General features: G+C 39.2%; 1 protein-coding gene across 4 annotated transcripts in view; it reads left to right on the top strand.

The window, feature by feature from the left end:
* Nucleotides 1-26,864, top strand: part of LOC306654118 (endophilin-A3) — a 578,788-nt gene that overhangs the window by 423,274 nt on the left and 128,650 nt on the right. For all 4 annotated transcript variants that reach the window (XM_079127387.1, XM_079127380.1, XM_079127379.1 and 1 more), the window contains 3 exons: nt 2,411-2,558; nt 4,246-4,330; nt 16,188-16,477. In XM_079127387.1, the coding sequence (XP_078983513.1) occupies nt 2,411-2,558; nt 4,246-4,330; nt 16,188-16,477 (523 nt within the window). The remainder of the gene's footprint in view (nt 1-2,410; nt 2,559-4,245; nt 4,331-16,187; nt 16,478-26,864) is intronic.

Consider the following 26,864-nt stretch of genomic DNA (forward strand, 5'->3'; position numbering starts at 1 on the left):
CAAAATATTTACTATCATTATGTCTTTCCGATTTATGATTCCCTTAGCAGTATGAAATGTCCTTCTTTATCCCTTCTGACTAACTTTGGCTTGAAGTCTACTTTATCTGAAATAAGGATGGAAACCCCCACTTTTTTACCGAGTCAGTGTGCGTGTTAGGTTTTTCCCCATCCTTCCACCTTTAGTCCGTGGATGTCTTTTTCTATGAGATGAGTTTCTTGAAGGCAGCATATTGTTGGGTCTTTCTTTTTAATCCATTCTGCCAGTCTATATCTTTTGATTGATGAGGTTAGGCCATTAACGTTCAGGGTTATTATGGAGATATGATTTGTATTTCCAGTTATTTTGGCTTATTTTTGGTCTTTAACTTGACTTGGTTTCTCCTTTGAATGGTTTTTCCTTTAAGGTAGTTCCTCCCTTTGCTGACCTACATTGTTGTTTTACATTTCCTCCTCATGGAATATTTTATTGAGAATATTCTGTAGCGCAGGTTTTCTATTTGTAAATTCTAGGGCTGGGGGTGTGTCTCAGTGGTTTAGGGCCCCTGAGTTCAATCCCTGGTACCTGTACCCCAAAAAAGAACTTTTATGCCCTCTCATCGATATCATGACTTTTTCATCACTTTTAATATAAAATAATTTGTTATCCAACTCATCTCATTCACTATACTATACCTTTCAATTTTTTTCAAAAAACAAAATATATTCTCAATGATAAGGATTGGCTAGCATTGGTATACATTCAACTCTAAAAAGGAGCTCTGGAAATACCATGGAATTTCGATATTTCCTTGTTAAGAGTCTAGCTTTTCAGAGGGGCTGCTGAAGAGGGGCAATGCAGAAAGTGAAACCCAGGACAAAGAGGCACTACTATATTTGTTCCTCAGTTGTAGCAGCTATACCACATAAGTCAAGATGCTAATGATAAAGGAAACTGGAGGGAAAGGAGGGCCAAGGGGGCATATAACAATGCTGTACTATCTGCTCAATATTTTTGTGAACCTAACATGATCCAAAAACATGAAAGTCTGTTGACTTACATACTTATACACATTTGTATTCTCCAACTGTGTTAGCTATTCGTTGTTATGATCAAACCTGACATGAACTACTTAAAGGAGGAAAGATTTATTTATTTCAGAAGTTTCAGCCCATGGTCAGTTGGCTTCATTGTTTGGGCCGGTGGTGCAACAGAACATCATGGCAGAAGGGTATGGTGCGGAAGAGCTATGCACATCATGGTGCCCGGGAAGCAGAAAGAGAAGAAGGGGTTTGGGACAAGAGATAGTCCCCAAGGGCATGTCCTCAAGAATCCATTTCCTTCAACTAGGTTGTACCTCCTGATAGGCAGCTGCAAATCCCTTAATGGATTAATCCACTGATGAGGTTAGAGCCCTTGTGTTCCTATTACTTCCTAGAACCCTCACCTCTGAATATTGCCACACTGGGGGCCAAGTTTTCAACACATGAGACTTTGGGGGACATTACAGAGCTAAACCTTAACATCAATATATGTAGGTAAATTAAAAAAATATATTGTGGTGCACACCTATAATCCCAGCAACTAAGGAGGCTGAGGCAGGAGGATTGCAAGTTTGAGGTCAGCCTTGGCAACTTAGCAAGCACCTATCTCAAAAATAATATAATAATAAAATAAGGCTGGGTATATAGCTCAGTGTTACAGCAACCCTGGGTTCAATCCCCAGTAACAGAGAGGAAAAACAAAACATGTCCTAGATTTTCACATGACATGAAAACATTCCATTTCTAGACAAGGGTAACTTTTAAATCATAAACAATTCAAAGAAAAATGCTAATAACACAAACTTCACAGAAAGTAGAAAAAAAGTATGTATTTATCTGGTTGATGCATCTGTAGTATGTTTGCCTATATTGTTTAACTGAATACTCTTTGATGGTCTCTTCAAATGACAATAGCTTTGCAAGATCAATTTCTGTAGACAGAATGGAAAGTTTAACACTCTAGCATGGTTGATTGAAATTTAATTTTCATATTCATAGTTTAGAAATGTTACATCCAGATTCACAACTTGTTTTGGGTAATATCATATTAAATTTAACCAAACTAAGAAAACCTGAATTGAGTTTCTTTGATATTTGATACAAAGCAAAATAAGATTTCTTTGGGCATTTATTTTTCTTGTACTATGATCTCATCTTAAATAGTTTGTGAATTGAGAATTGGAAGGAGGCTAGTGCAGGAGGGGCCTGGAAAAACAGAAACCACAGGAAAACAGCCTCTGCCCCCTTAATGTATTACTTATTTGAAAATCTTTTATGTTTAATATTCATGTAGATCAGTGATTCTCTTTTGCATATGATAAAATAATGCCTTTGTAGACCTATTCATGAAAAAGAAACTCACTGTCTCCTTTTTGTCTCTTTTGAAGTGCACAGTGACTTGTGGCCGAGGGTTACGTTACCGGGTGGTTCTCTGTATCAACCATCGTGGACAGCACGTTGGGGGCTGCAATCCACAACTGAAATTGCACATCAAAGAGGAATGTGTCATTCCCATCCCATGTTATAAACCAAAAGGTAAGTTTTTGGTGCATTTAGTTTAAATCAAATGGTGTTTTCCAGCCCTCATTTCAATATTGCAGCTTTTCTGTTTCACCTTATACTCTAATAGAGTGTTTTAATGACAGTTTGCAATAGAGTTGTCCACCTTGATAAGGAAATTGAGCATATGTGATTTATTGGGGAGTGATAACTGAGCTCCTGTGGATTCAGTACACAGGGCTGGGTATATAGTTCAGTGTTAGAGCAACCCTGGGTTCAATCCCCAGTAACAGGGAGGAAAAAAAAATATGTCCTAGAGTGGTTCCTATATGTGCACACTGGTGCTATACACTTCTTGATGGACATCAAGTAATATGATGCAGTCCCTGCCTTCAAGGAAAAGGAGAGGAGAAGAAAAGAAAGGAGAGGAAGGAAAAAGAGGAAGAGGAAGAAGAGAGAAAAAGGAAGGCATGGTGGAGGAGGAGGGGTGAAACATCTGTTATGCTCCTCAAGATTTTTTCTCCTTTGTTCCCACAGTACTTTGTATATACCCTTCCACAGGAGCATTATGTTCCTTGAAGGAGGAACAATGTCATGGTCATCATGTGTCATAGTGCTTGGAATGAATTAAGATAGTTTTGGTTCCCAATCTAGGTCTATGAGTGCATTTACAATTTCTCCCATAGTTACCATTTCTCCAGCTGAACAGCAGAAATGTGAAGACATGGTTAACAAGTCTTGGCATCATCTATCAAATCTATGGTCCTTTCTGTACATGATTATTTTCATGTACTTTAGGAAGGCATTACCAATCCTTATGACAAATATCTTCTTCCTTGAAATGGAAAAAAGTTGTTCCCACCTGTTATAAGAAGGACTCCTCTTTAGTATTTTAGATAGGATGTTAAAATTTTCCCTCTTTATTTTTGGGTTCATTATCTATTCAAATAACCTCACAATTACCATTCAACACACACTTGACTGAATCTCTCTTGTGGAAAATAACATCGGTTACCATGACAGATGTACACATTATATAACTCTCAGTGAAGTGCTTTCTCCTTTCTTTTGTGTTCCATGGTACTTTCATAGACACTTTCTTATTATCTGTAATTTCCCTGGAGCAAGCCAAAATTATTTCCTCTCTCACTTCACAACTAGAATGTTTCTTTCCTCACATCTAAGGAGGCTTCAAAGGACAGAAGGAGGCACCAGTTTGCTCCTTCATGCCAGATGTAATTGCTAATTGCCTCCCTCAGCAACAATTACAATTTGAGAAAACCATGGCACACACTGTCTCTCTTCCCATTTTATTAACCTCCATGTTCTTTGCTTTTTTCTATTAATTTCTTTGTTCAGTGGGCAAAAGAATTTGTGACAAAAGGAAGAAATTTGATATTGTTGAAGCAAGAGATTTAATATGCAAAGAACAGAAAATGGTATTGATTTATGAAAGGCATTTTTAGGTTTAACTTCGAAAACACATTCAAATGTATCATGGGGATCATTTGGGTAGTATTTTGTAGTTTGTGAATTTAAAAACACAAGGCAGAAATTTTTATTCAATCCAGAATTCACCTAATGTACTGTGCTGAAGGACTCAACTTGCATTTGGAAAACATGACCTTTTTATTACTGAAATTTTCAGCCAATAGTGATCATATATCCAAATCCCTATGATTAATAGTAATTAAGCTTATTGTTTGTGTTCCTTTTTTCTTAGAAAAAAGTCCAGTGGAAGCTAAGTTACCTTGGCTGAAACAAGCACAAGAACTAGAAGAGACCAGAATAGCAACAGAAGAACCAACGTGAGTCCAGGGCCTTTTGTGGGAGTAATCAGGGCATAGCCAGTTAACATGATATATGTAATTTTTGTACTCATCAGAGTACAGTGATACATTCAGTATCCAAATGACCTGGGTTTGCAGACTCTAGAGAGCTTGAGTTGGCTAGAATCTTTCTGTATTTCACAATTCAGCGTCCCACTTTGGCAGTATCTGTGAGAAGACAGAAAAGAACAGTGTTATTTAACTCAAAGCAGATCCAGTGTTCTGTTGCAATTAAGAGATGGGGATAATTTCTAGATTAACATATGATTTAAGTAAGGACCATGACAGTATTATGCAAATAAACCAGTCATTCCATAGTTAAATTTTGGCCAATCTCTACAAAACCAGTTATGTTGAAGTGAATCCAGGTGGCCTAAGTGCTTATAAGGAGTAATCCAGGACTGATATGCTTTGGGGCAATAGAAAACACATAGCACTATTAGTCAATTGCTATTAACAATGTGACCTTAGACAAGTCTTTATAATTTCTCTGTGTCTCATTCTCCTTATTTATAAAATGGACAGGTTGAACTCAATTTCTCCAGGATCCATTCCAATTCAAAATTCTGTGACTGCTATCCACTTGCTACAAGTCTGGATTGCAGTGGTGTCAGTAGAAATGAAGAATCAAGAGCAAATCAAGGACTGGGGAGATAGCTCAGTTGGTAGAGTGCTTGCAAGGCCCTGGGTTCGATTCCCACCACCTCCCCACCAAAAGAAAAAAAAAAAAAAGCAAATCAAAAAGGCACTGTGGAAGCAGAAATATAGGGACCGAAAGCAAGAAAGGATCCAAGATTCTCTGAAATTTCTAGCACAGAAGTCTATCAGAACAGCAGCACCAATGATAGACTCAAGTAGTGGACAGCTGATTCCATGACACTCATGTTGAGTCTGTGGTGATGAGAAGTTATCTACAGAGAACATGGACATGCAGAATGAGATGGGAGACGGGATCTCAGCAGCAGTCTGGCCCATTTCCCTGAGAGATCAAACCCAATTTTCCCCTTTCATAAATAACGACAGTGAGACTTGTCTAAGGTCACGTGGTTAGTTAGCAGTGGTGGTTCTAAACTCTAATATGCAAGGCACCATGAGTCCATTTCACCATGATGGCCCTGGAAATAATTCCTTTTAATAGCTCAGAAATTTCTTCTTCAGCACCTTCAGCAATGGGCAGAATTCACAACTCATTTTAACATTGAACTACCCAAGTTATTTGCAGGACTTTTTTTCTCCTGTTGAACCAAAATATACCTCCTTCTAATTTCTGTTTTCTGAAACAGAAAAAAAAAAAAAAAAAAAAAAAAACAACAGCAACAACAAAAAAAAACTCCACATCTATTTCCTATTCCATGTGACACGTTATCATAAATTTGAAGAAAGCTGTCATGGATCCCAAGAGCTTTATCTTTTCCAAACTCATCATTCTTAGCCTTTTCAGCAGTTTTCATGTGTTGTTTTTAGATCCCTTACCAACCTTATGGCTCTTTTCAGAACACACTCTCATTTGTCAATGTCCCTTTTAACTGTGGTCCAGCCCAGCTGTAAGCCCCAGGAGAGAGTGGCTTGCTTCCCTTTGAGAAGGTTCTGTGCCTTTAGTGATCAGGCCAAGAGCACTGGCACATCTCAGTGATGACACAGTCGGACTTTTCCATGTGGACCTCTGTCAGCCCTAAAATGACCACAGAAGACACTGGATGCTGTGAGGGTGAATGGCCCCAGAGTGACTGAAGGAAGAGAGGAGTGTTGGGCTTATGACAGAGCTCAGAGGTCTAGGGGAAGAAGGGGAATCAGAAGAGGGGAGCAGTGGAGTCATGAATTAGAACCAGAAAAGCTCATTATTACAGAGACTGAAGGAGTCAAGGGTTCGGGAGGGGTAGCAGATAGGATTCAAATCTCACAGAAAGTCAAAGAAAAACTGGAGGAATGAGAAAAGGTCAGTTGATTGACAGGAATGTCATTTCCAGGAAATTTTAGAATAGTATCATTCAAAGGTCAGAGAGGAAGGAAATGAGACAATGAGTATTTGACTACTAAAGGAAAGAGTGAAGATTGATAGACTGATAGAAAAGAGAGTATATATGTATGTGATTTTTTTGTTGTCATTTTTCACTTAAAGTTAGGTCAGTCTTGACCTATTAAAAAAAGATAATAAGGATTTTAGACAAATAAGCCAACATCTATAGGCTTCCCACTGTACAAGGAGGGCATTGAGCTAAACTGCTGGAACTTCCCCAGCTCTGCTTTCTAAAGTATATAAAGGAGGGAACCTATAAAAAAGAAAGGGATTTGAGATCTCAGAAAGGTGCATGTTTGTGGTCCCGCAAAGAAAGTCATAAGAGTTTTTACTCCAGAACAGCCCTGGGTCCTACTGGGTCCTGATGATATTTACTAAAATCTTTCTTGGTTCCAGCTCCTCCATTTCTACTGCCATCCCCGTCCAGGACCTGAATCTGCTTACCATTTACTTACAATGGCATTCTCACTTTTTCCTCACTTGTTCCTCTTCTATCTACCCCCAATAGAGCCACCGGACAAGTCATAGATCTGATTCTTCTTTTGCAACCTTTAGAATATTCAAATGCATCCTCATCACCTAAAGATTCTTCTTTGTTCAATAGGCCAACACTCTGCAGGGAGTTAGCCTTCCTGGCCCCAGCCCCTTCCCTGGCCACTTTCTTGCTTTGACTTGAATGGGACACTCAGCCACACTGACCTGTTGGCTGTTCTTGTCCATAGCAGGATGCCCCTCACCTCCACCTCTTTCATTGGGCCCCTTTCTCTGTTGAAAATATACCCCCATATTAAGTCTTTTAAAACACTTTTGTATTACAGAAAATTTCAAACCTATATAAAAGAGTAGTATAATGGACCCCCATGGGCTCATAACCTAGTATCAACAACTGTCACCTCAAAGCCACTCTTGTTTTATCTATACCACCAACACTATTCCTACCTTGACAGACATGACAACATGACATGTTACTCATAGACGCTTCAGCATGCATCTCTAAAGTGGAAGCAGTCTTTTTTTGTTACATAACAAAAAAATCATTTTTAAAATGGTTGTCCTCAAATCACCTCTATCAGAATCACCTGTGGTACTTTTTAAACTGTGATTTTTAAACTGTGATTTCCATATCAGGCACTTTGGGAGTGGAGATCTATTACTGTTTTTTTTTTTTTTCCTTTTGGATCTGTGATGTATTTTTTTTTTTATTATAGCAAGAACTTCTCAGCATAAAATTTTATCATTTTTACCATTTTAAAGTAGACAGTTCAGTGGCATTAAATATATTCACACCATCCATCTCCAGAATGTTTTCATCATCCCCCAAATAAACTCTGTACCCATTAAATAATAACTACTCATTACTTCCCTCCCATCCCCCAGACCCTGGTACCTTCTATTCTTCTTTCTGTCTCTACAAATTCCAGTCACCAGCATCTTTAAATAAGCACCTCAGGTGTCTTTGAGAGGTGGGTAGGGTATGCATCCAATTTTGGGAACCACTGGATCAGATCCTCCCCAAAGTCCCTTTCAGAGTCAGAAAATACTGTTCATATTATTGAATTAGAAAATGGCAGTGCCATATAAGCTACAGTGGTTGAGCTCATATTCATTCCAAGCCTGTAGTTTCCATCAGCCCCACTGACTTTGCTGGGGATTGTCCCCTGTCCACAGAGCAAAACTAATGTGCTCTTTACCCCTGAAGGATGCCTCCACTCTTGGCTCCCATCTTGGGAGACTGGGCCAGCAGCACCTGATTCCCAACCTGCACAGCTGCCTCTTCCCTACCTTCCAACATCTCCCCCTCTGAGGGCTCCATGCAATCTTCCTGTGTAGTTCACACTGCCTGCCAGTTTCTGGCCATTCCTGGCTGTCTGGTGTGAAGTTTATAGTTTCCTGCTACTTCTGACTCTGTTCATTCCTCAACTTCCAAACAAAACCACAACATATCTCAGCTTCCAGTTCATCCTTTTATTACCACTGACTTTTGTGGCTTGGGGATGCTTGCTTGTTGACAATGGACCAGGGGATGAGCGCAGCTGTATTTCAGATCCCTGGAGAAAAGCCTGCCAAACTAGCCTGGAGAAGATAAATATTTCTGCTTCTATGGTTTACCATGGCCCAAGCTCTGAATTTACATATGGAATGAATGTTCAAAAGACTTTTCTTTTAATTAGGAAAATAAAAATTATAGCTTAGCTTATAAACTTAAGCCAAGGAAACTGCAGTTTTGACCTTAGCTTTCAGCTGTGGAATGTGTCCACCGTCGATATGGTTCATTGGTTGGAAGTTGTTTTAAGTTTTTCCCTGAAGCCTTCTTCGTTTCTATGGGATTCTGAACACTTCATCAGGTTTGTTGTCCTAGCTCCCATTTTTCTTATGTGAACACCAAAGAAACAGGACAGTCACTTTGCTTGTTTTCTTCACTACTATTTTAGCTTCTCCATTGAAATTGTATGTGCTAAAAGCAAATTAGATTGTATGCCAGGAATCTGTTTCTTCTAAACAATGACAAATATTGATGGCTTCTTTTATACCAGGCCATTTTAAGTGTTCAGCATGGATTAGCTTGCTTAATTCTCAGTTCTCACAACAACCCTGTAATATTATTATTGTCTTCATTTTGGAGCAGAGGAAGCCAGGGAATATAAAGAATAAGGAATTTTCCACCATTACAGAGATATCCTGTAGTGGACAGTGATTCTATAATATTGATGCAGGTTGAGCATCCCTAATCCAAAACTACGAAATTCACAATGCTCCAAACTCTGAAGCTTTATTTTTTCCACGCTTTTTTAAAATAATTTTTTAAAAAATTTGTTCTAATTGATTCTGAAGCTTTTTGAACATGGACATGACACCATAAATAGAAAATTCCACAGCTGATCTCATGGTGATGGACTATAGTCAAAATGCACTAAAAACAAATAATATGATTATCTTTAAGATATATGTATAAAGATATATAAGAAACAGATGAATTTTGTGTTTATACTTGAATTCTATCCTCAAGATATCTCATTAAATAAATGCAAATATTCAAGTATTTAAAAAAATCAAAATCTGAAACACTTCTGGTTTCAAGCATTTTGGATAAGGGAGACCTCACCCTGTACTAGGAAGAGCAGCAGTTTCATGTCAGATGACTCCAATTCAAATCTCACCCATCTTAGCTGGTCTAATGGAGTAGACAGAGAAGTGAGTTGTTACATTATGGTATATTATGATAGTGTAAGGTTGTGGTGTGTTGTGATTACATTATGGTATTGTAAGATGTTATTATGGTGTCCTTAAGAGTCAGGGATGGTTTCCTGATAGAGATGGCATGGGAATTGAGATCCTAATGTCTTGAGATATCAGGAGAACAGCAGTTCAGATACTTGGGGTGGCTTGTGTGCAGGCCAATTGCTGACTATTTAGGTGGTCTGAGTGTGGAGAGAGGCCAGAGGGTTGCGGGGGCAGTGACAGCAGCAGGGTTGCAAGTGGAGAAGCAAGCAAGTCCTGGAGATTTTCTGTGGTTCATGAAGGAGCTTGGATTTATCCTGAGGCAGTGGCAGCCACTGAAGATGTTAGCCAGGAAATAACCTAATTGCTACTGTGTTGCATTATAGAAAGATCTCTGGCTGTCTGCAGTTTGTTTCTGATTATTCTCTGTGATAAATGCAACAACAATTCCCAAATGACACATCTCTAATTGTCTCATTAGGACATATTTGCTGGAATGCAGTTTCTGGGCCAGAAAACAGGCAGACACACTGAAGGCATTTAAATTCTACTCTCACATTTCCTTTCAGAAAATCAGTACTGATTTCTCCTGCCAGCAACAGTACCGAAACTCACCTTCTTTTCTGAAACACCTTAATTAACATTGGGAAATTATCTGTCCTTCCTTTTTTTGTTTTTATTTTTGTTTTTGGTACCGGGGATTGATCCCAGGGACACTTTAACACTAAGCTACATCCCCAGTCCTATATATATATTTATTTATTTACTTACTTATTCATTTATCTACCTACCTACCTACTTACGTATGTATGTACTGAGACAGGATCTGATCACTAAGTTGCTCAGGGTCTCTCTATTTGCTGAGGCTGACCTTGAACTTGTCATCCTCCTGCCACAGCCTTCTGCATTGCTGGGTTCATAGGCATGTGCCACCAGGCCCTGCTGGGAAATTGCCTTTTTAAAAAAATACTTCTATAAGATGAAGGGTCTCTGGTCTGATTCCAAGGTCCTTAATCCATTTTGAGTTGAGTTTTGTGCATGGTGAGAGATATGGGTTTAGTTTCATTCTGTTGCATATGGATTTCCAATTCTCCCAGCACCATTTGTTGAAGAGGCTATCTTTTCTCCATTGTATATTTTTGGCACCTTTGTCTAATATGAGAAAATTGTATTTATTTGGGTTTGTGTCCGTGTCCTCTATTCTGTACCATTGATCTACCTGTCTATTTTGGTACCAATACCATGCCGTTTTTGTTACTATTGCTTTGTAATAGAGTTGAAGATCTGGTATTGCAATACCCCCCGCTTTTGCTCTTTCTACTGAGGATTGCTTTAGCTATTCTGGGTTTTTTATTCTTCCAGATGAATTTTATAATTGCTTGCTCTATTTCTGTAAGGTATGTCATTGGGATTTTAATTGGAATTGCATTGAATCTGTATAGCACTTTTGGTAGTGTGGCCATTTTGACAATATTAATATTAATTCTGCCTATCCAAGAACATGGGAGATCTTTCCATCCCCTAAGGTTTTCTTTAATTTCTTTCTTTAGTGTTCTGTAGTTCTCATTGTAGAGGTATTTCACCTCTTTTGTGAGATTGATTCCCAAGTATTTTATTTTTTTCGAGGCTATTGTGAATGGGGTAGTTTTCCTAATTATTCTTTCCAAAGATTCATCACTTATGTATAAAAATGCATTAGTTTTATGTACATTGATCTTATATCCCACTATTTTACTGAATTCACTTATGAGTTCTAAAAGTTTTCTGGTGGAATTTCCTGGTTCCTCTAAGTATATAATCATATCATCAGCAAATAGGGATAGTTTGAGTTCTTCTTTTCCTATTCGTATCCCTTTAATTTCTTTGGTTTGTCTAATTGCTCTGGCTAGAGTTTCAAGGATGATGTTGAATAGAAGTGGTGAAAGAGGGCATCCCTGCCTTGTTCCAGTTTTTAGGGGGAATGCTTTCAGTTTTTCACCATTTAGAATGATATTAGCCATGGGCTTAGCATAAATGGCCTTTACAATGTTAAGGAATATTCCAACTACCCTATTTTTTCTAGAGTTTTGAGCATGAAGGGGTGCTGTATTTTATCAAATGCTTTTTCTGCATCTATTGAAATAATCATGTGATTCTTGACTTTAAGTCTATTGATATGGTGAATTACATTTATTGATTTCCTGATGTTGAACCAACCTTGCATCCCTGTGATGAAACCCACTTGATCGTGGTGCACTATATTTTAATATGTTTTTGTATGCGATTTGCTAAAATTGTGTTGAGAATTTTTGCGTCGATGTTCATCAAGGATATTGGTCTTAAATTTTCTTTCCTCGATGTGTCTCTGTCTGGTGTAGGTATCAGTGTGATATTGGCTTCATAGAATGAGTTTGGGAGGGTTCCCTCCTCTTCTATTTTATGGAATACTTTGAGAAGTATTGGAATGAGCTCTTCTTTAAAGGTTTAGAACTCGGCTGAGAACCCATCTGGTCCCGGACTTTTCTTTGTTGGTAGGCTTTTGATGACTTCTTCTATTTCAGTACTTGAAATTGGTCTATTTAAATTGTGTATGTCCTCTTCCTTCAGTTTAGGCAATTGATATGTCTCTAGAAACCTGTTGATGTCTTCGAAATTTTCTCTTTTGTTGGAGTATAGATTTTCAAAATAACTTCTAATTATGTTTTGTATTTCACTCGTGTCTGTTATGATATTTCCTTGTTCATTCTGAATTTCAGTGATTTGGGTTTTCTCTCGTCTTCTCTTTGTTAGTGTGGCTAAAGGTTTATCAATTTTGTTTATTTTTTCGAAGAACCAACTATTTATTTTTTCAATTTTTTGTATTGTTTCTTTCGTTTCAATTTTGTTGATTTCGGCTCTGATTTTAACTATTTCCTGTCTTCTACTACTTTTGGTGCTGGTCTGTTCTTCTTTTTCTAGGGCTTTCAGCTGTAGTGTTAGGTCGTTTATTTGTTGAGTTTTACTTCTTTTATTAAATGTGCTCCATGAAATAAATTTCTCTCTAAGTACTGCTTTCATAGTATCCCAGAGAATTTGATATGATGTTTCTTTGTTCTCATTTACCTCTAAGAATTTTTTAATTTCCTTCCTAATATCTTCTGTTATCCATTCATCATATAATAGCATATTGTTTAATCTTCAGGTGTTGGAGTAGTTTCTGTTTTTTACTCTTTATTTATTTCTAACTTCAATCCATTATGATCTGATAGAATACAAGGTGGTGTCTCTATCTTCTTGTATTTGCTAACAGTAGCTTTATATTCTATAAATGACTGTTTAGTCTAAATTTGATTGTGTTATTGAGATCTATGGTTTCTTTGTTCAATTTTTGTTTGGAAGATCTATCCGGTGGTGAGAGGGGCGTGTTAAAATCACCTAGTATTATTGTGTTATGGTCTATTTGGTTTCTGAAATTGAGAAGGATTTGTTTGACATACATGGATGAGCCACTGTTTGGGGCATAGATGTTTATGATTTTTATGTGTGGCTGATTTATGCTTCCCTTAAGCAGTATGTATGTGTCCTTCTTTATCTCCTCTGACTAACTTTGGCTTGAAGTCCACATTATCTGAAATGAGGATGGATACTCCAGCTTTTTTGCTGAGTCCATGTGCATGGTATGTTTTTCTCCATCCTTTGACCTTTAGTCTATGGGTATCTTTTTCTATGAGGTGAGTCTCTTGCAGGCAACATATTGTTGGATTTTTCTTTTTAATCCAATCTGCCAGTCTATGTCTTTTGATTGATGAATTCAGGCCATTAACATTCAGGGTTATTATTGAGATATGATTTGTATTCCCGGTCATTTGGTTCATTTTATTTTATTTTATTTATTTATTTGACACGACTTGGTTCCTCCTTTATTTGACATTTCCTCTAGGATAATTCCTCCCTTTGCTGATTTGCTTCTTTGTTTTTCATCTCTTCCTCATGGAATATTTTGCTGAGAATGTTCTGTAATGCTGGGTTTCTTTTTGTAAATTCCTTTAGCTTTTGTTTATCATGGAAGGATTTTATTTCATTGTCAATTTGAAGGTAAGTTTTGCTGGGTATAAGATTCTTGGTTGGCATCCATTTTCTTTCAGGGCTTGGTAAATGTTGTTCCAGACCCTTCTAAGCTTTTAGGGTCCTGATTGAAAAATCTGCTGATATCCATATTGGTTTCCCCCTGAATGTAATTTGATATTTTTCTCTCACAGCCTTTAAAATTCTGTCTTTATTTTGTATTTTCATTATAATGTGCCTTGGTGTGGTTCTGTTGTAATTTTGTGTATTTGGAGTCCTATAAGCCTCTTGAGCTTGGTTTTCCATTTCATTCTTGAGATTTGGGAAATTTTCTGATATTACTTCATTGAATAGATTGTTCATTCCTTTGGTTTGTTTCTCTAAGCCTTCCTCAATCCCAATAATTCTTAAGTTTGGCCTTTTCATGATATCCCATAATTCTTGTAGATTCTGTTCATTATTTCCTACCATCTTTTCTGTTTGGTCAACTTTGTTTTCAAGGTTAAATATTTTGTCTTCAATGTCTGAGGTTCTGTCTTCCAGGTGTTCTATCCTATTGGGTATGCTTTCTGTGGAGTTCTTAATTTGGTTTATTGTTTCCTTCATGTCAAGGATTTCTGTTCAGTTTTTTCTGTTTGGTTTTTTTCAATATCTCTAACTCTTTATTGAAATGATCTCTTGCTTCCTGTATTTGCTCTTTTAACTGATGGTGCGATCATTCAATGCCTGCATTTGCTCTTTCATCTCATCATTCAATGCCTGCTTTTGCTCTTTCATCTCATCATTTGCTTCCCTGATCATTTTAATTATGTACATTCTGAACTCCCTTTCTGTCATTTCTTCTGCCATGCTGTCATTGGATTTTATTGATGTAACATCTAGATTTGTTTGGGGCATTTTCTTCCCTTGTTTTCTCATATTGTTCAGGTATCAGTGGACCGCTAAGATATTGCAGATTTCCTCTATTGACTTATAATGTCCCTGAAGATTTCTAGTATATCCCCTCTTAGCCTTCAATAGCCTGAAGTCTTGGAGGAAGTTGATAATGCGGTGCTCCACAAGGAAGCTGCCTCTCTAGGGGTAGTGGCCTTCAGGTGGGGTATATTCCCTGCTAGTGGGCAGAGGTGCCTCCACTTGTTGACCAATGGTCATCCAAAGGGGAACTAGGCTTCGGGCTGAGGCAAGGCCTGTTTGGGCCTGTGTCTCTGGTTTTCCTTGTGGGAAAACCTCACCTGGCAGGGAAGACTCACCCGGTGGCGAGGTCTCGCTGGTCATTTCCCCTCCTAGAGGTTCCCCTCAATCTACAAGTACCTCCTGGGCTGGGCTGCCTTCCTCTGCAATGTTCCCAGGGGCCTGGACCTACCTCCTGGGCCTTGGAGCCTCACCCTTCACAGACGAGTCTCCTTAGGCTGCCTCTCCTCAGAGAATCTGCCCGCAGTCCTGGAACCTTCACTCTGCCCCTAAGTGTGTCTCTGTGTGGCTCTTCCACCAAGAAGCCTCCTAGGTCCTGGGACCCTGCTCTGCACCTAATCGCCTGGCTTTGCGGCCCCTCCTCTGAGCAGCCACCTGGAGCCCCATACAGTCGCTCCGAGTCCCAGCAACCCGCCGCACACCTCTTCCTCCAGACAGCCACCTGGTGTTCCAGTGCGGTCACTAGGAGTCCAAGCAACTCACTGTGCACCTCCTTCTCCTGCCAACCACCCGTAGCCCTGGGCATTCACTCCGAGTCCAAGTGACCCGCCCTGTTCCTCCTCCTCCTCCTCTGGGCACTCATACATTGCTGGTGGGGTTGCAAATTGGTGGAGCCACTCTGGAAAGTAGTATGTAGATTCCTTAGAAAACTTAGAATGGAACCACCATTTTGACCCAGCTATCCCACTCCTTGGGCTATACCCAAAGGACTTAAAACAGTGTACTACAGTGAAACATTCTTTACATCTGTTTACAACATCCATTGTACGGAATAAGCTCACAAGCCTGGCACAGTGGCACATACCTATAATTCCAGTGGCTCAGGAGGCTGAGGCAGGAGGATTGAGAGTTCAAAGCCAGCATCGGCAAAAATCAAGATGCTAAGCAACTCAGTGAGACCCTTTCTCTAAATAAAATACTAAATAGGGCTGGGGACGTCGCTTAGTGGTTGAGGACCCCTGAGTTCAATTCCAGGTACTGCCCCCCTCCCAAAAAAAAAAAAAACTCATGAAAGATTCATTGAATAAATATTGGTGAAAATATCCATATTTTAAAAGAAATCTGATTAGAATTTATCTCTACATGATGATTTATTTATTACTAAATCTTGAAAAAATAATATTTTTGTAATAATATTTTGTATATCATAGCACAGAATTTTATTTTATATAGATGCCTAAGTAGAGTATATTTTTAGCTTTCTGTTGTTGATAAGATTTGAAAGTTTGTTAACTGCAGTAACAGATAGCCAACAGAAGCATAGCGCTCCAAATGTGTTGAATTCCGTCTGAATGGAAGTGGTCATGTTTTCCTTTGTAGATGGTGTGTCACTTCTCCTGTTATGGCCTGTGTGACCTCCTCTCCTGGCCCTGTGATTTTCCTTAGGTTCATTCCGGATCCCTGGTCGGCCTGCAGTACCACGTGTGGGCCAGGTGTTCAGGTGCGTGAGGTCAAGTGCCGAGTGCTGCTCACATTCACACAGACAGAAACTGAGCTCCCAGAGGACGAGTGTGAAGGCCCCAAGCTGCCCACGGAGCGACCGTGCCTCACTGAAGCTTGTGATGAGGGCCCTGCATCTCGAGAGCTGGACATCTCTCTCCAAGAGAAGGACAGTGAGATGACTTACGACTGGGAGTACGCTGGCTTCACCCCTTGCACAGCGACATGCTTGGGAGGTACTTGAACCTTCACTTAAGGGACAGTTATGTCACGTTTTGCTGTTGGTTTGAGAAATTATCAAAGTGGGTAAGCAAGATAAGCACGCTAGCAGAAGTCTAAAGGGGATGAAGTCATTCCAACAACGGGAAACTATGCTGTTCTTTCATGTTTTTTAGCTATTATTTTAGAAAGTCAAAAGGTAATGGGATTGTGTCCTGACCAAAAAAAAAAAGTATGTGTTTTAGGCAGTAAGAATCTGCATAACTGAGATGGGTTGGACCTCACTGGCTAATATAGGATAAATAGGGAAATGCAGAATGGATAAATTGAAGCAATCTGGCATTGAAAATACACATCAAGGCAGCCTGGAATTGCCATGGTGGATGCAGCTCTCAGTCAGAGCTTGTCCTTAGGAATTGTTTAGGTTAATATCTGCACATTGGGCCAGGAACCAGAGCAGAACGAACCAGTCACCATGATTTATGTGTGTGTATGGATGGATGACATGCATAGGCAGGAAGCCCTGCTAGGATTAGGAAGTGGTTGTGTAGCCTGAACCCTCAGAGTATAGAAGCTTCCCTCAGGGTTATTTAAGCACTGTAGGATCCAAAAGAAAGCAGATGAGCAGGAAGCAGACATCCAGATAGCCATTCTTTAGGGCTCTGTCAAAAGGAATAGAAATCATCAATAGGAAAGCTGCTTCTTTTACCAACATGAAACAGATAGCCTCTCTGGCAACCCAGGGCCCTGAACACCCTCTCCTCTGACTCCTCATTCTGGCCAGCTGTCCTCGAATATTACCTGAGCATGTTCTGAGTCAGTTCCAGCCAAAGGCAAGGAATATACAGGGAGCCACTCCCTCAGAGACCTTGGCTCATGAGCACTCTCCTCTGCTCCCCGGATCCTGCATCCTTTGCTTGGAAATTCTTAGTGATTGTGTAGTGCATGGCCAGCCATTATGCCTGAGCCATTCACCTTTTGTTTTCTTGAGACTGAATTCTCAGTGCTTACCATTCAGCCTCCATAAATTAATGGTATCTGTCTTTCTTGTTGTTGTGTGATTCAACCCTAAACCTGCCTAACCTTGACACCTCTTCTATAAAATTGCCAGCCTGACAGTAAATCCAGCCAAAGTGGCATGTGCCTCACCCCAAAGCCTCATCCAGCCTGTCACATGGAGTCACACGTGGGATTTAGGACAGGAACTTTTAGCTGCCTCCAGAGTTTTTCTTCTCATCTTGCTTACTTCTCCTTAGCTACTGAAAGTCTATTTCATCCAGCTAGGAATTTAGTCCTTCTGGTTCTCCTGGAGCTTACATGTCTTCTATGTCTCTTCCTCCATTACACAGTCTCAGTTGCCCCCAACATTGCTTTGTTCCTGCCCAAAGCTTAATCCTCTCCATCCGTGTTTAGGATTACTATCTATCTATTTTTTTCTTTTATATTTTTTCTTTCTTTCCCTCCCTCCCTCCCTCCCTCCCTCCCTTCCTTCCTTCCTTCCTTCCTTCCTTCCTTCCTTCCTTCCTTTTTCAGAAATCTTATCACTGACATGCCCTTGGCAATTTGCCAAGCGGTCCTTTCTCTCAATGAGCCAAGGGAAACCCCGTAGAGATAGCCACTGACAATCAACAGTACTAGTTGTCTGGAACTTTCTATTATGTAAGTACAAAATGATAGCTCTCTCCACCACTTCTCAGTCACCACATTGCTGTAATCTAATCAGAGACCTGGAGCTATATCTTTCACTCGGAGCAGGAATGAATCCTCTTGTTGCTTGCACACCCCCAAATCTATTTTCATTAATGTCAAGCTTTTAAGCATTGTCATTGGTAAAATTCTTCTATTACTGTCATCCATGATTTTAATTCTTTTCCTCTCAATATGTGAAAACACAGCATGTTGTCCCTTGGATCTCAGTAGACCATTCGGAGTTGCCCCCCAAAAAGATGACCAAGTAAATTCTAATTCAGTTGGGAGAGTCTGCTGTTGGACCTCACATTGGAGCCTGATACTAAAATTCTAGCCTTTGCTTTTGTGTCCCCAGTGCCCACTGAGATGACTCTGGACTCCCCTTCCCATATGAGTGCACCTGCTGGAGTGATTTTCTGATTTTTTTCTGTAGCAGTTTTATTGAGATATAATTTACAATTATACAATTTATGGATGTGAAGTATACAGTTTTTTTTTAGTATACACAAAGATGTGTAACCATCAACATAATCCTAGAACCCTTTAGTTGCTCCTACCAGAAACCCTGTATTCTTGAGTAGTCATACCCCATTGTCAGTCCCCAGCAACCACTGATCTACTTTGTGTCTGTTCTAGACATTTCATAGTGGAATCATGCAGTGTGTAGTCCTTTGTGACTGGCTTCTTTCTCTGGTACAGGTTTCTCATGGTACAGGTTGTACCATGTATCAGAACTTCATTCCTTTGTGTGGCCAAATGGTATTCCATTGTGGTTATACCACATTTTATTTAGTTATTCATCAGTTGATGGAAATTTGGGTTGTTTTCATGTTCTATATGTTATGTTATGAACATTCATGTAACACTTTTTGTGTGGACATATATTATAATTTCTCACAAGTATATACCTAAGAGTAGATAGATTAACTTTTCAATCAATTTAAAGCATAAATGTTTTGTGAAACTTGACTAATTGAGCTTACCTTACATACCCAGTGGACCTTGTTTTCTGCTATGGGAAGAAAAACTGTGAGAAATGACATAGAGTACACAGACAGATGGTGTGATTTTTTTTTCCCCCCTGTACTGAGGATGCAACCCAGAGCCTCAGACATACTGGGCAAGTGCTCTACCCCTGAGCTACAGGCACTCCTGCATTTTCTTTCTGATGTATTCTTATATATCTGGAACACGTTTTACAAATTTTGACAGAGCTCAAGTTGGTAATCTTTCACCACTCACTTTAGCAGCCTCTTTGCCCTATAAGGGTATATTTTAGTGTGCAATCCTGGAATAATATTGAAATGAGCCATGAGTACCCACTAACCCAAATATTAGAGTTGAGAAAGTTGGGAGAACCCATGACTACCTCTAAAGTGAAAACAAACAACTTAATTGTCATTCTTTAGAAAGGACTCGTTGAACTTCAAGTGAATATAATAAGCTTCTGAACTTTACAAAATATTATGCTTTTAATTTCTGGGGTTCAGTCTTAAAATTTTCTTATAAATACATGAATTATACAAAACTGAAGAGCTGAAGTATGAAACCAAAACTCTCTACAAAAACTGGAAATTGAGTGCCTGCATTGTTAAACCCTATCAATCTTTACTGAGTTCTGTACTAAATATAAAGGATATAAAATGAGTGAGAGAAGTCTGTGATGGAACACAGATTTTGGTTATTTTGGTTTCACTCTTCCAACCACATTGCATAATCAGTGACATTTGCCTCTCTGTGATCTCTTTTACCATGATTCCAGAAGCTGAAACCCCATAAGTTCACTTTTATGTAGATTATAAATGTGGGCTTTTAACCGTCACTTTGGATAACAGAGAGAATAAGCCTGTGATACTGACAACCACAGCAAGATGAAATTCCCACAGGCATTCATTTATTTCTTAAGTATCTCTGTTTCTGGTAGAAGAGTAATAAATACAAATTACAGATTCTAAAAACAAAAATTTTGGTATCCTCAAATTCTGTATATACTTATATTTGCTAGCTTATCTTCACATGGGAAATAAATCCATTTTTTGAAATTATTGATGCTTAGGTACCTTGTATAAGTCTTCTTTCACATTAAAGTAGCAACAGAGAATTCTTTTTTAAATCCTAAAAGTGTGAAGAATCCAGATGTACTCAGTCTTTAGCTTCCATAGAGGGTGTGTGTGTGTGTGTGTGTGTGTGTGTGTGTGTGTGTGTGTGTGTGATCATGTACATGCCTGTGCAGTCAGGAAGGTAAGTAGACTGGGTTCATGTGCAACAGTGTGTGTGTATGCATGTTTGTACACCTTTTTAGTACCCTCTGGGAATAATTTACTACATCACAAACATTCCTTACCAAAGTTATTTCATATATGATTCTGTTTTTGTCTTCACTCATATACTTTCTAACAGCACAGACTAGTACTAAATGCATGGACTTCTGAGGCTTTGACCTCTTTTTGAACCCCTGCTTTGCTGCTCTCTTTGAACTATTTGTTTAAATTTATAGATGGGTCGTATATTTTTGTGTAATTAGAAAAGCCATACCTGCCTCATTAGGAATAATGAAAGGATTAAATGTGATTATTAAATAGGTTGGGGAAGTATTTAATCATAACACCTGGTTCATGGTATGCAGTGAACATCAGTTGGATTATTATTACTGCAATATAAATAATAGGATATTTCTTTTATACTGGAATGCTGATGATTTTTTCCCCTTTTAAAAAATCTGATTAAAGGGACTGGAGATGTAGCTCATTGGTAGAGTGTTTGCCTAGCATGCTCATGGCACTGCAAAAAGAAACAAGCAAACAAAAAAATACCAAAACAAACAAAACACTGGCATTGCTGAATCTCTTAATATTTTAATAGTTTTCCTTCTCATTTTATGATTCTCTCAGTAATTATCTGCAATTAATGAAGATTTTATTCTTCCTTTACAATAGTTATTTATCATATTTCATATATGATGGCTTGTCTAGAATTTCAAGAACAGTGGTTCATAATGTAGATAATACCAACCTTGGCTTGGTCCTAGTGGTAATGGAAATCTCTCATTTCAAAACAACATGCAGCAAGTAGTGTTTGTTTCTGTGTGTCAGGCAGAGGGTTGGGTGATAGGGACTCAGTAGCTCCTAGTTTTGAAACTCCATTCTAAAGGGGGAAGGGCATTAATTACATGATTGCCCACATGTGCGCAGTCACCACTGATGATAGCAACTGCAAAAGAAGTGTGTGGTGCTAAGGATGGAACTTGGCCTAATTAGGGCAGTAAAGGAAAGCCTCTCTAAAAACAATTACACTTAAATTTAAATGCAATTGACGAAGAGTTAGTTAAGCAGAGGAGGGTTTGGAGGGAGAAGCCCTGAGAGAAATTCACAGAGAGAGGATTTGCAGAGACCTTTGATGTGTGGCAGCGGGGTGTGTGACACATTTCTGGGCCTGAAGGAGCCAGGTATGGCTGGAGCATTGACACTTGGAGCTCCATGTGAAGTGAAGATAGAGAGGAAGACAGAGGCTGGAAAATTGAGGCATAGTAGGCCAATTTGATTTGGATCTTTGTCCCAAGATAATAGGAAGCCATTCAAGTAATTGAAGAGGGATGACATGACCAAATTTTTATTTGTTTCCAAGGTGAGTTTACATTATAGAGAGTGGAAGAGAAGGCATAAGAATAGACATAAGGGACAACAGGAAGCTATTACCTTTTCCAGGAAAGACCAGGCATGGTGGGACACAAATCCCAGTGACTTAGGAGGCTGAGGCAGGAGGATCACAAGTACAAAGCCAGCCTCAGCAACTTAGTGAGACCCTGTCTCAAAATGAAAAATAAAAAGAGTTTGGGATGTGGCTCAGACTTAAGCACTCCTGGGTTCAATTCCTGGTGGGTGGAAGGAAGGAAGGAAGGAACGAAGGAAGGAAAGTTTATACTGGAGTAGGGATGGTGGTGGCAGGGAAGATGGTGGATAATGTTGAGAGATGTGGAAGAGTCTATCAATGGAGTGGGTGAACAGGAGGGATTGGCCAATCTGAATCGCAGCCTTCTTTTAGGAGGTGATGAGTGCTAAACAGAGTCCAGTTTGATGAGGAAAACAATCAGTTCAGTTAATGATTTTAAGGCCTTTAGACTTTCCAAATGGAGATGTTATACAGCAGTGAGACGTGTGAGTCTGAAGCAACGTGGAAAGCTCTGAACTGCAGATACACAGTGTGGCTGAGTTTTCAGGAAGAAGTTATCCGTTAAGAGAGAAAGTCATGAGGAAAATCAACATTTCATGGCTAGGTGGAGGACACAGAGCTGCAAAGTCTACAAGAGAAAAAGATCAGTAAGATAGGAAGAAAACAGAAGGATGTGGTGTGGTTGGGTGGCAAGGTAAGAATTCAGAGTTGACACAGGGTTCAGTGGTGACCAAGAAAGTGTCTTGTTGGTGGAGTGGCAGAGAAAGAGACGAAATTTGAGAGAGCTGAGGAAAGATCAAGAGATGGCAAAATGAATAGATTTTTTTTTTGTGTGTGGCAATACTTGGCCTGATAAGACAGAGAGGAGATGACTGCATCATGGGTTGAGGGGCAGCTGTGTGTATGTGTGGTGTTGTGTTGTGCTAATTATTGTCAGCGTCTTGGATAACATTTGAAAGACCTTGGGAAAGCTCAAGAATGAAAGTGAAAGGCAAAGCAATTAATAGGTTTCCTAAGAAGTGCCAGGGAATGAAACCCAAAGTGGAGTTATGGATATCAGTATTAAAGAGTTGGAGGGGCAGCTAATGTCTAGGATGAATATGTGACAAGGTGGGGGAAGCTGCTACCTGGTTATTTCTGTTTTGTGTGCATGCATAAGTATTTGCTGAAGTACGTTCATACTATCCCTATTTTTTCTAGTGTTTTGAGGATGAAGGGGTGTTGTATTTTGTTGAACACTTTCTCTGCATCAATTACTACAGTGGTACAGCCACATCAATGTTCATAGCAGCTCAGTTCACAATAGCTAGATTGTGGAACCAACTGAGATGCCCTTCAATTGATGAATGGATAAAGAAACTGGTGAGGAGATCCAAGATGGCAGACTAGAGGGCGACTGCATCTCCTGTTGCTCCAGAACTCAGGATTCAAGAAGGGGGAAGTATTGAGAGACTCGGACCAACAATGATTGAGCCACAGGGTGAGTCTCTCCCACCAGGTGAAGCTAGGCCTGGGTGGCAGGCCCGGACAGGGGCAGCTTCTCAGAGCAGGGCAGGGCAGCTAGTCTTCCCCAAGTAGCGTTGCCTTCTCTGGCGGCAGGCGCGATCCACAGCCAGCATCTAGGAGAATGCCTGCCCAGTGAGAGCTTTTCTGCGCAGAGCCACCCCCAAGGTGGCTTCTCGGACCAGGGCAGGGCAGTGAGAGACTTCCCAAAGCAGCCCTGCTCCCTCTGGTGGCAGGCGTGATCCACAGCCAGCATCTAGGAGAAGGCCTGCCCAGTGAGAGCTTTTCCACACAGAGCCAACCCCGAGCCCTGAACCCAGTGGCGGGCACCGGCCCGTAGGCGGTTTCTGGAACCAAGGCAAGACAGGGAGAGGCTTTCCCCCAGCAGCCTGGCTCCCTCAGGTGGGGGCAGGCCCTGTCTATAGCCAGCTTCTAGGAGCAGGACCGCCCAGTGAGAGGATTTCGACACAGAACCAGCCCCCAGTCATGGACCCAGTAGCGGGCTAGGGGCAGCTTTCTTCAGAAGCATTGCATTATCAAGTTCCTCCAAGACTTCAGGCTACTGAAGGCTGGGAGGTGATATACTGGAAATCTACAGGGACACTGAAGACAAAATATTTAATCTAGAAAACAAAATTGACCAAACAGAAGATGGTAAGAAATCATGAACAGAATCTACAAGAATTATGGGATATCATGAAAAGGCCAAATTTAAGAATTATTGGGATCGAGGAAGGCTTAGAGAAACAAACCAAAGGAATGAACAATCTATTCAATGAATCTATTTAATATCAGAAAATTTCCCAAATCTGAAGAATGAAATGGAAAACCAAGTAGAAGAGACTTATAGGACTCCAAATATACAAAATTACAACAGAACCACACCAAGGCACATTATTATGAAAATAACTAACATACAAAATAAAGACAGAATTTTAAAGGCTGCGAGAGAAAAGAATCAAATTACATTCAGGGGGAAACCAATACGCATATCAGCAGATTTTTCAATCCAGACCCTAAAAGCTAGAAGGTCCTGGAACAACATTTTTCAAGCCCTGAAAGAAAATGGATGCCAACCAAGAATCTTATACCCAGCAAAACTTACCTTCAAATTTGACGATGAAATAAAATCCTTCCAGGATAAACAAAAGCTAAAAGAATTTACAAAAAGAAAGTCAGCATTACAGAACATTCTCAACAAAATATTCCATGAGGAAGAGATGAAAAACAAAAAAGCAAATCAGCAAAGGGAGGAATTATCCTAAAGGAATTGTCAAATAAAGGAGGAAACAAGTTGTGTCAAACAAATAAATAAACAAAATTTTAAAAATGAACCAAATGACCGGGAAACCAAATCATTTCTCTATAATAACCCTGAATGTTAATGGCCTGAATTCATCAATCAAAAGACATAGACTGGCAGACTGGATTAAAAAGAAAGATCCAACAATATGTTGCCTGCAAGAGACTCACCTCATAGAAAAAGATACCCATAGACTAAAGGTGAAAGGATGGGGAAAAACATACCATGCACATGGACTCAGCAAAAAAGCTGGAGTATCCATCCTCATTTCCGATAATGTGGACTTCAAGCCAAAGTTAGTCAGAAGGGATAAAGAAGGTCATTTCATACTGCTTAAGGGAAGCATAAATCAGCAAGATATAACAATCATAAACATCTATGCCCCAAACAGTGGCTCATCCATGTATGTCAAACAAATCCTTCTCAATTTCAGAAACCAAATAGACCACAACACAATAATACTAGGTGATTTTAACACGCCGCTCTCACCACTGGACAGATCTTCCAGACAAAAATTGAGCAAAGAAACCATAGATCTCAACAACACAATCAATAATTTAGACTTAACGGACATTTATACAATATTCCATCCAACCAAGAGTGAATACACTTTCTTCTCAGCAGCACATGGATCCTTCTCTAAAATAGACCATATATTATGCCACAAAGCTAATGTTAGCAAATACAAGAAGATAGAGACACTAGCATGCATTCTATCAGATCATAATGGATTGAAGTTAGAAATAAATGAAAGAGTAAAACACAGAAACTATTCCAACATCTGGAGATTAAACAATATGCTATTATATGATGAATGGATAACAGAAGATATTAGGAAGGAAATTAAAAAATTCTTAGAGGTAAATGAGAACAAAGAAACATCATATCAAAATCTCTGGGACACTATGAAAGCAGTATTAGAGGGAAATTTATTTCATGGAGCGCATTTAATAAAAGAAGTAAAACTCAACAAATAAACAACCTAACACTACAGCTCAAAGCCTTAGAAAAAGAAGAACAGAACAGCACCAAAAGTAGTAGAAGACAGGAAATAGTTAAACTCAGAGCTGAAATCAATGAAATTGAAACAAAAGAAACAATACAAAAAATTGACAAAATAAATAGTTGGTTCTTCGAAAAAATAAACAAAATTGATAAACCTTTAGCCACACTAACAAAGAGAAGACGAGAGAAAACCCAAATCACTAAAATTCGGAATGAACAAGGAAATATCACAACAGACAGGATGGAAATACAAAACATAATTAGAAGCTATTTTGAAAATCTATACTCCAACAAAATAGAAAATTTCGAAGACATCAACAGGTTTCTAGAGACATATGAATTGCCTAAACTGAATGAGGAGGACATAAACAATTTAAATAGACCAATTTCAAGTACTGAAATAGAAGAAGTCATCAAAAGCCTACCAACAAAGAAAAGTCCGGGACCAGATGGGTTCTCAGCCGAGTTCTACAAAACCTTTAAGGAAGAGCTCATTCCAATACTTCTCAAAGTATTCCATAAAATAGAAGAGGAGGGAACCCTCCCAAACTCATTCTATGAAGCCAATATCACACTGATACCTAAACCAGACAGAGACTCATCAAGGAAAGAAAATTTCAGACCAATATCCTTAATGAACATCGACGCAAAAATTCTCAACAAAATTTTAGCAAATCGCATACAAAAACATATTAAAAAGATAGTGCACCATGATCAAGTGGGTTTCATCCCAGAGATGCAAGGTTGGTTCAACATCAGGAAATCAATAAACGTAATTCACCATATTAATAGACTTGAAGTCAAGAATCACATGATTATTTCAATAGATGCAGAAAAAGCATTTGATAAAATACAGCACCCCTTCATGCTCAAAACACTAGAAAAAATAGGGATAGTGGGAACATTCCTTAATATTGTAAAGGCCATTTATGCTAAGCCCATGGCTAATATCATTCTAAATGGTGAAAAACTGAAAGCATTCCCCCTGAAAACTGGAACAAGGCAGGGATGCCCTCTTTCACCACTTCTATTCAACATGGTTCTTGAGACTCTGGCCAGAGCAATTAGACAAACCAAAGAAATTAAAGGGATACGAATTGGAAAAGAAGAACTCAAACTATCCCTGTTCGCTGATGACATGATTATATATTTAGAGGAACCTGGAAATTCCACCAGAAAACTCTTAGAACTCATAAGTGATTTCAGTAAAGTAGCAGGTTACAAGATCAATGCCC

Source organism: Sciurus vulgaris, assembly GCF_902686455.1.
Source record: "Sciurus vulgaris genome assembly, chromosome: 2".
Lineage (NCBI taxonomy): Eukaryota > Metazoa > Chordata > Mammalia > Rodentia > Sciuridae > Sciurus > Sciurus vulgaris.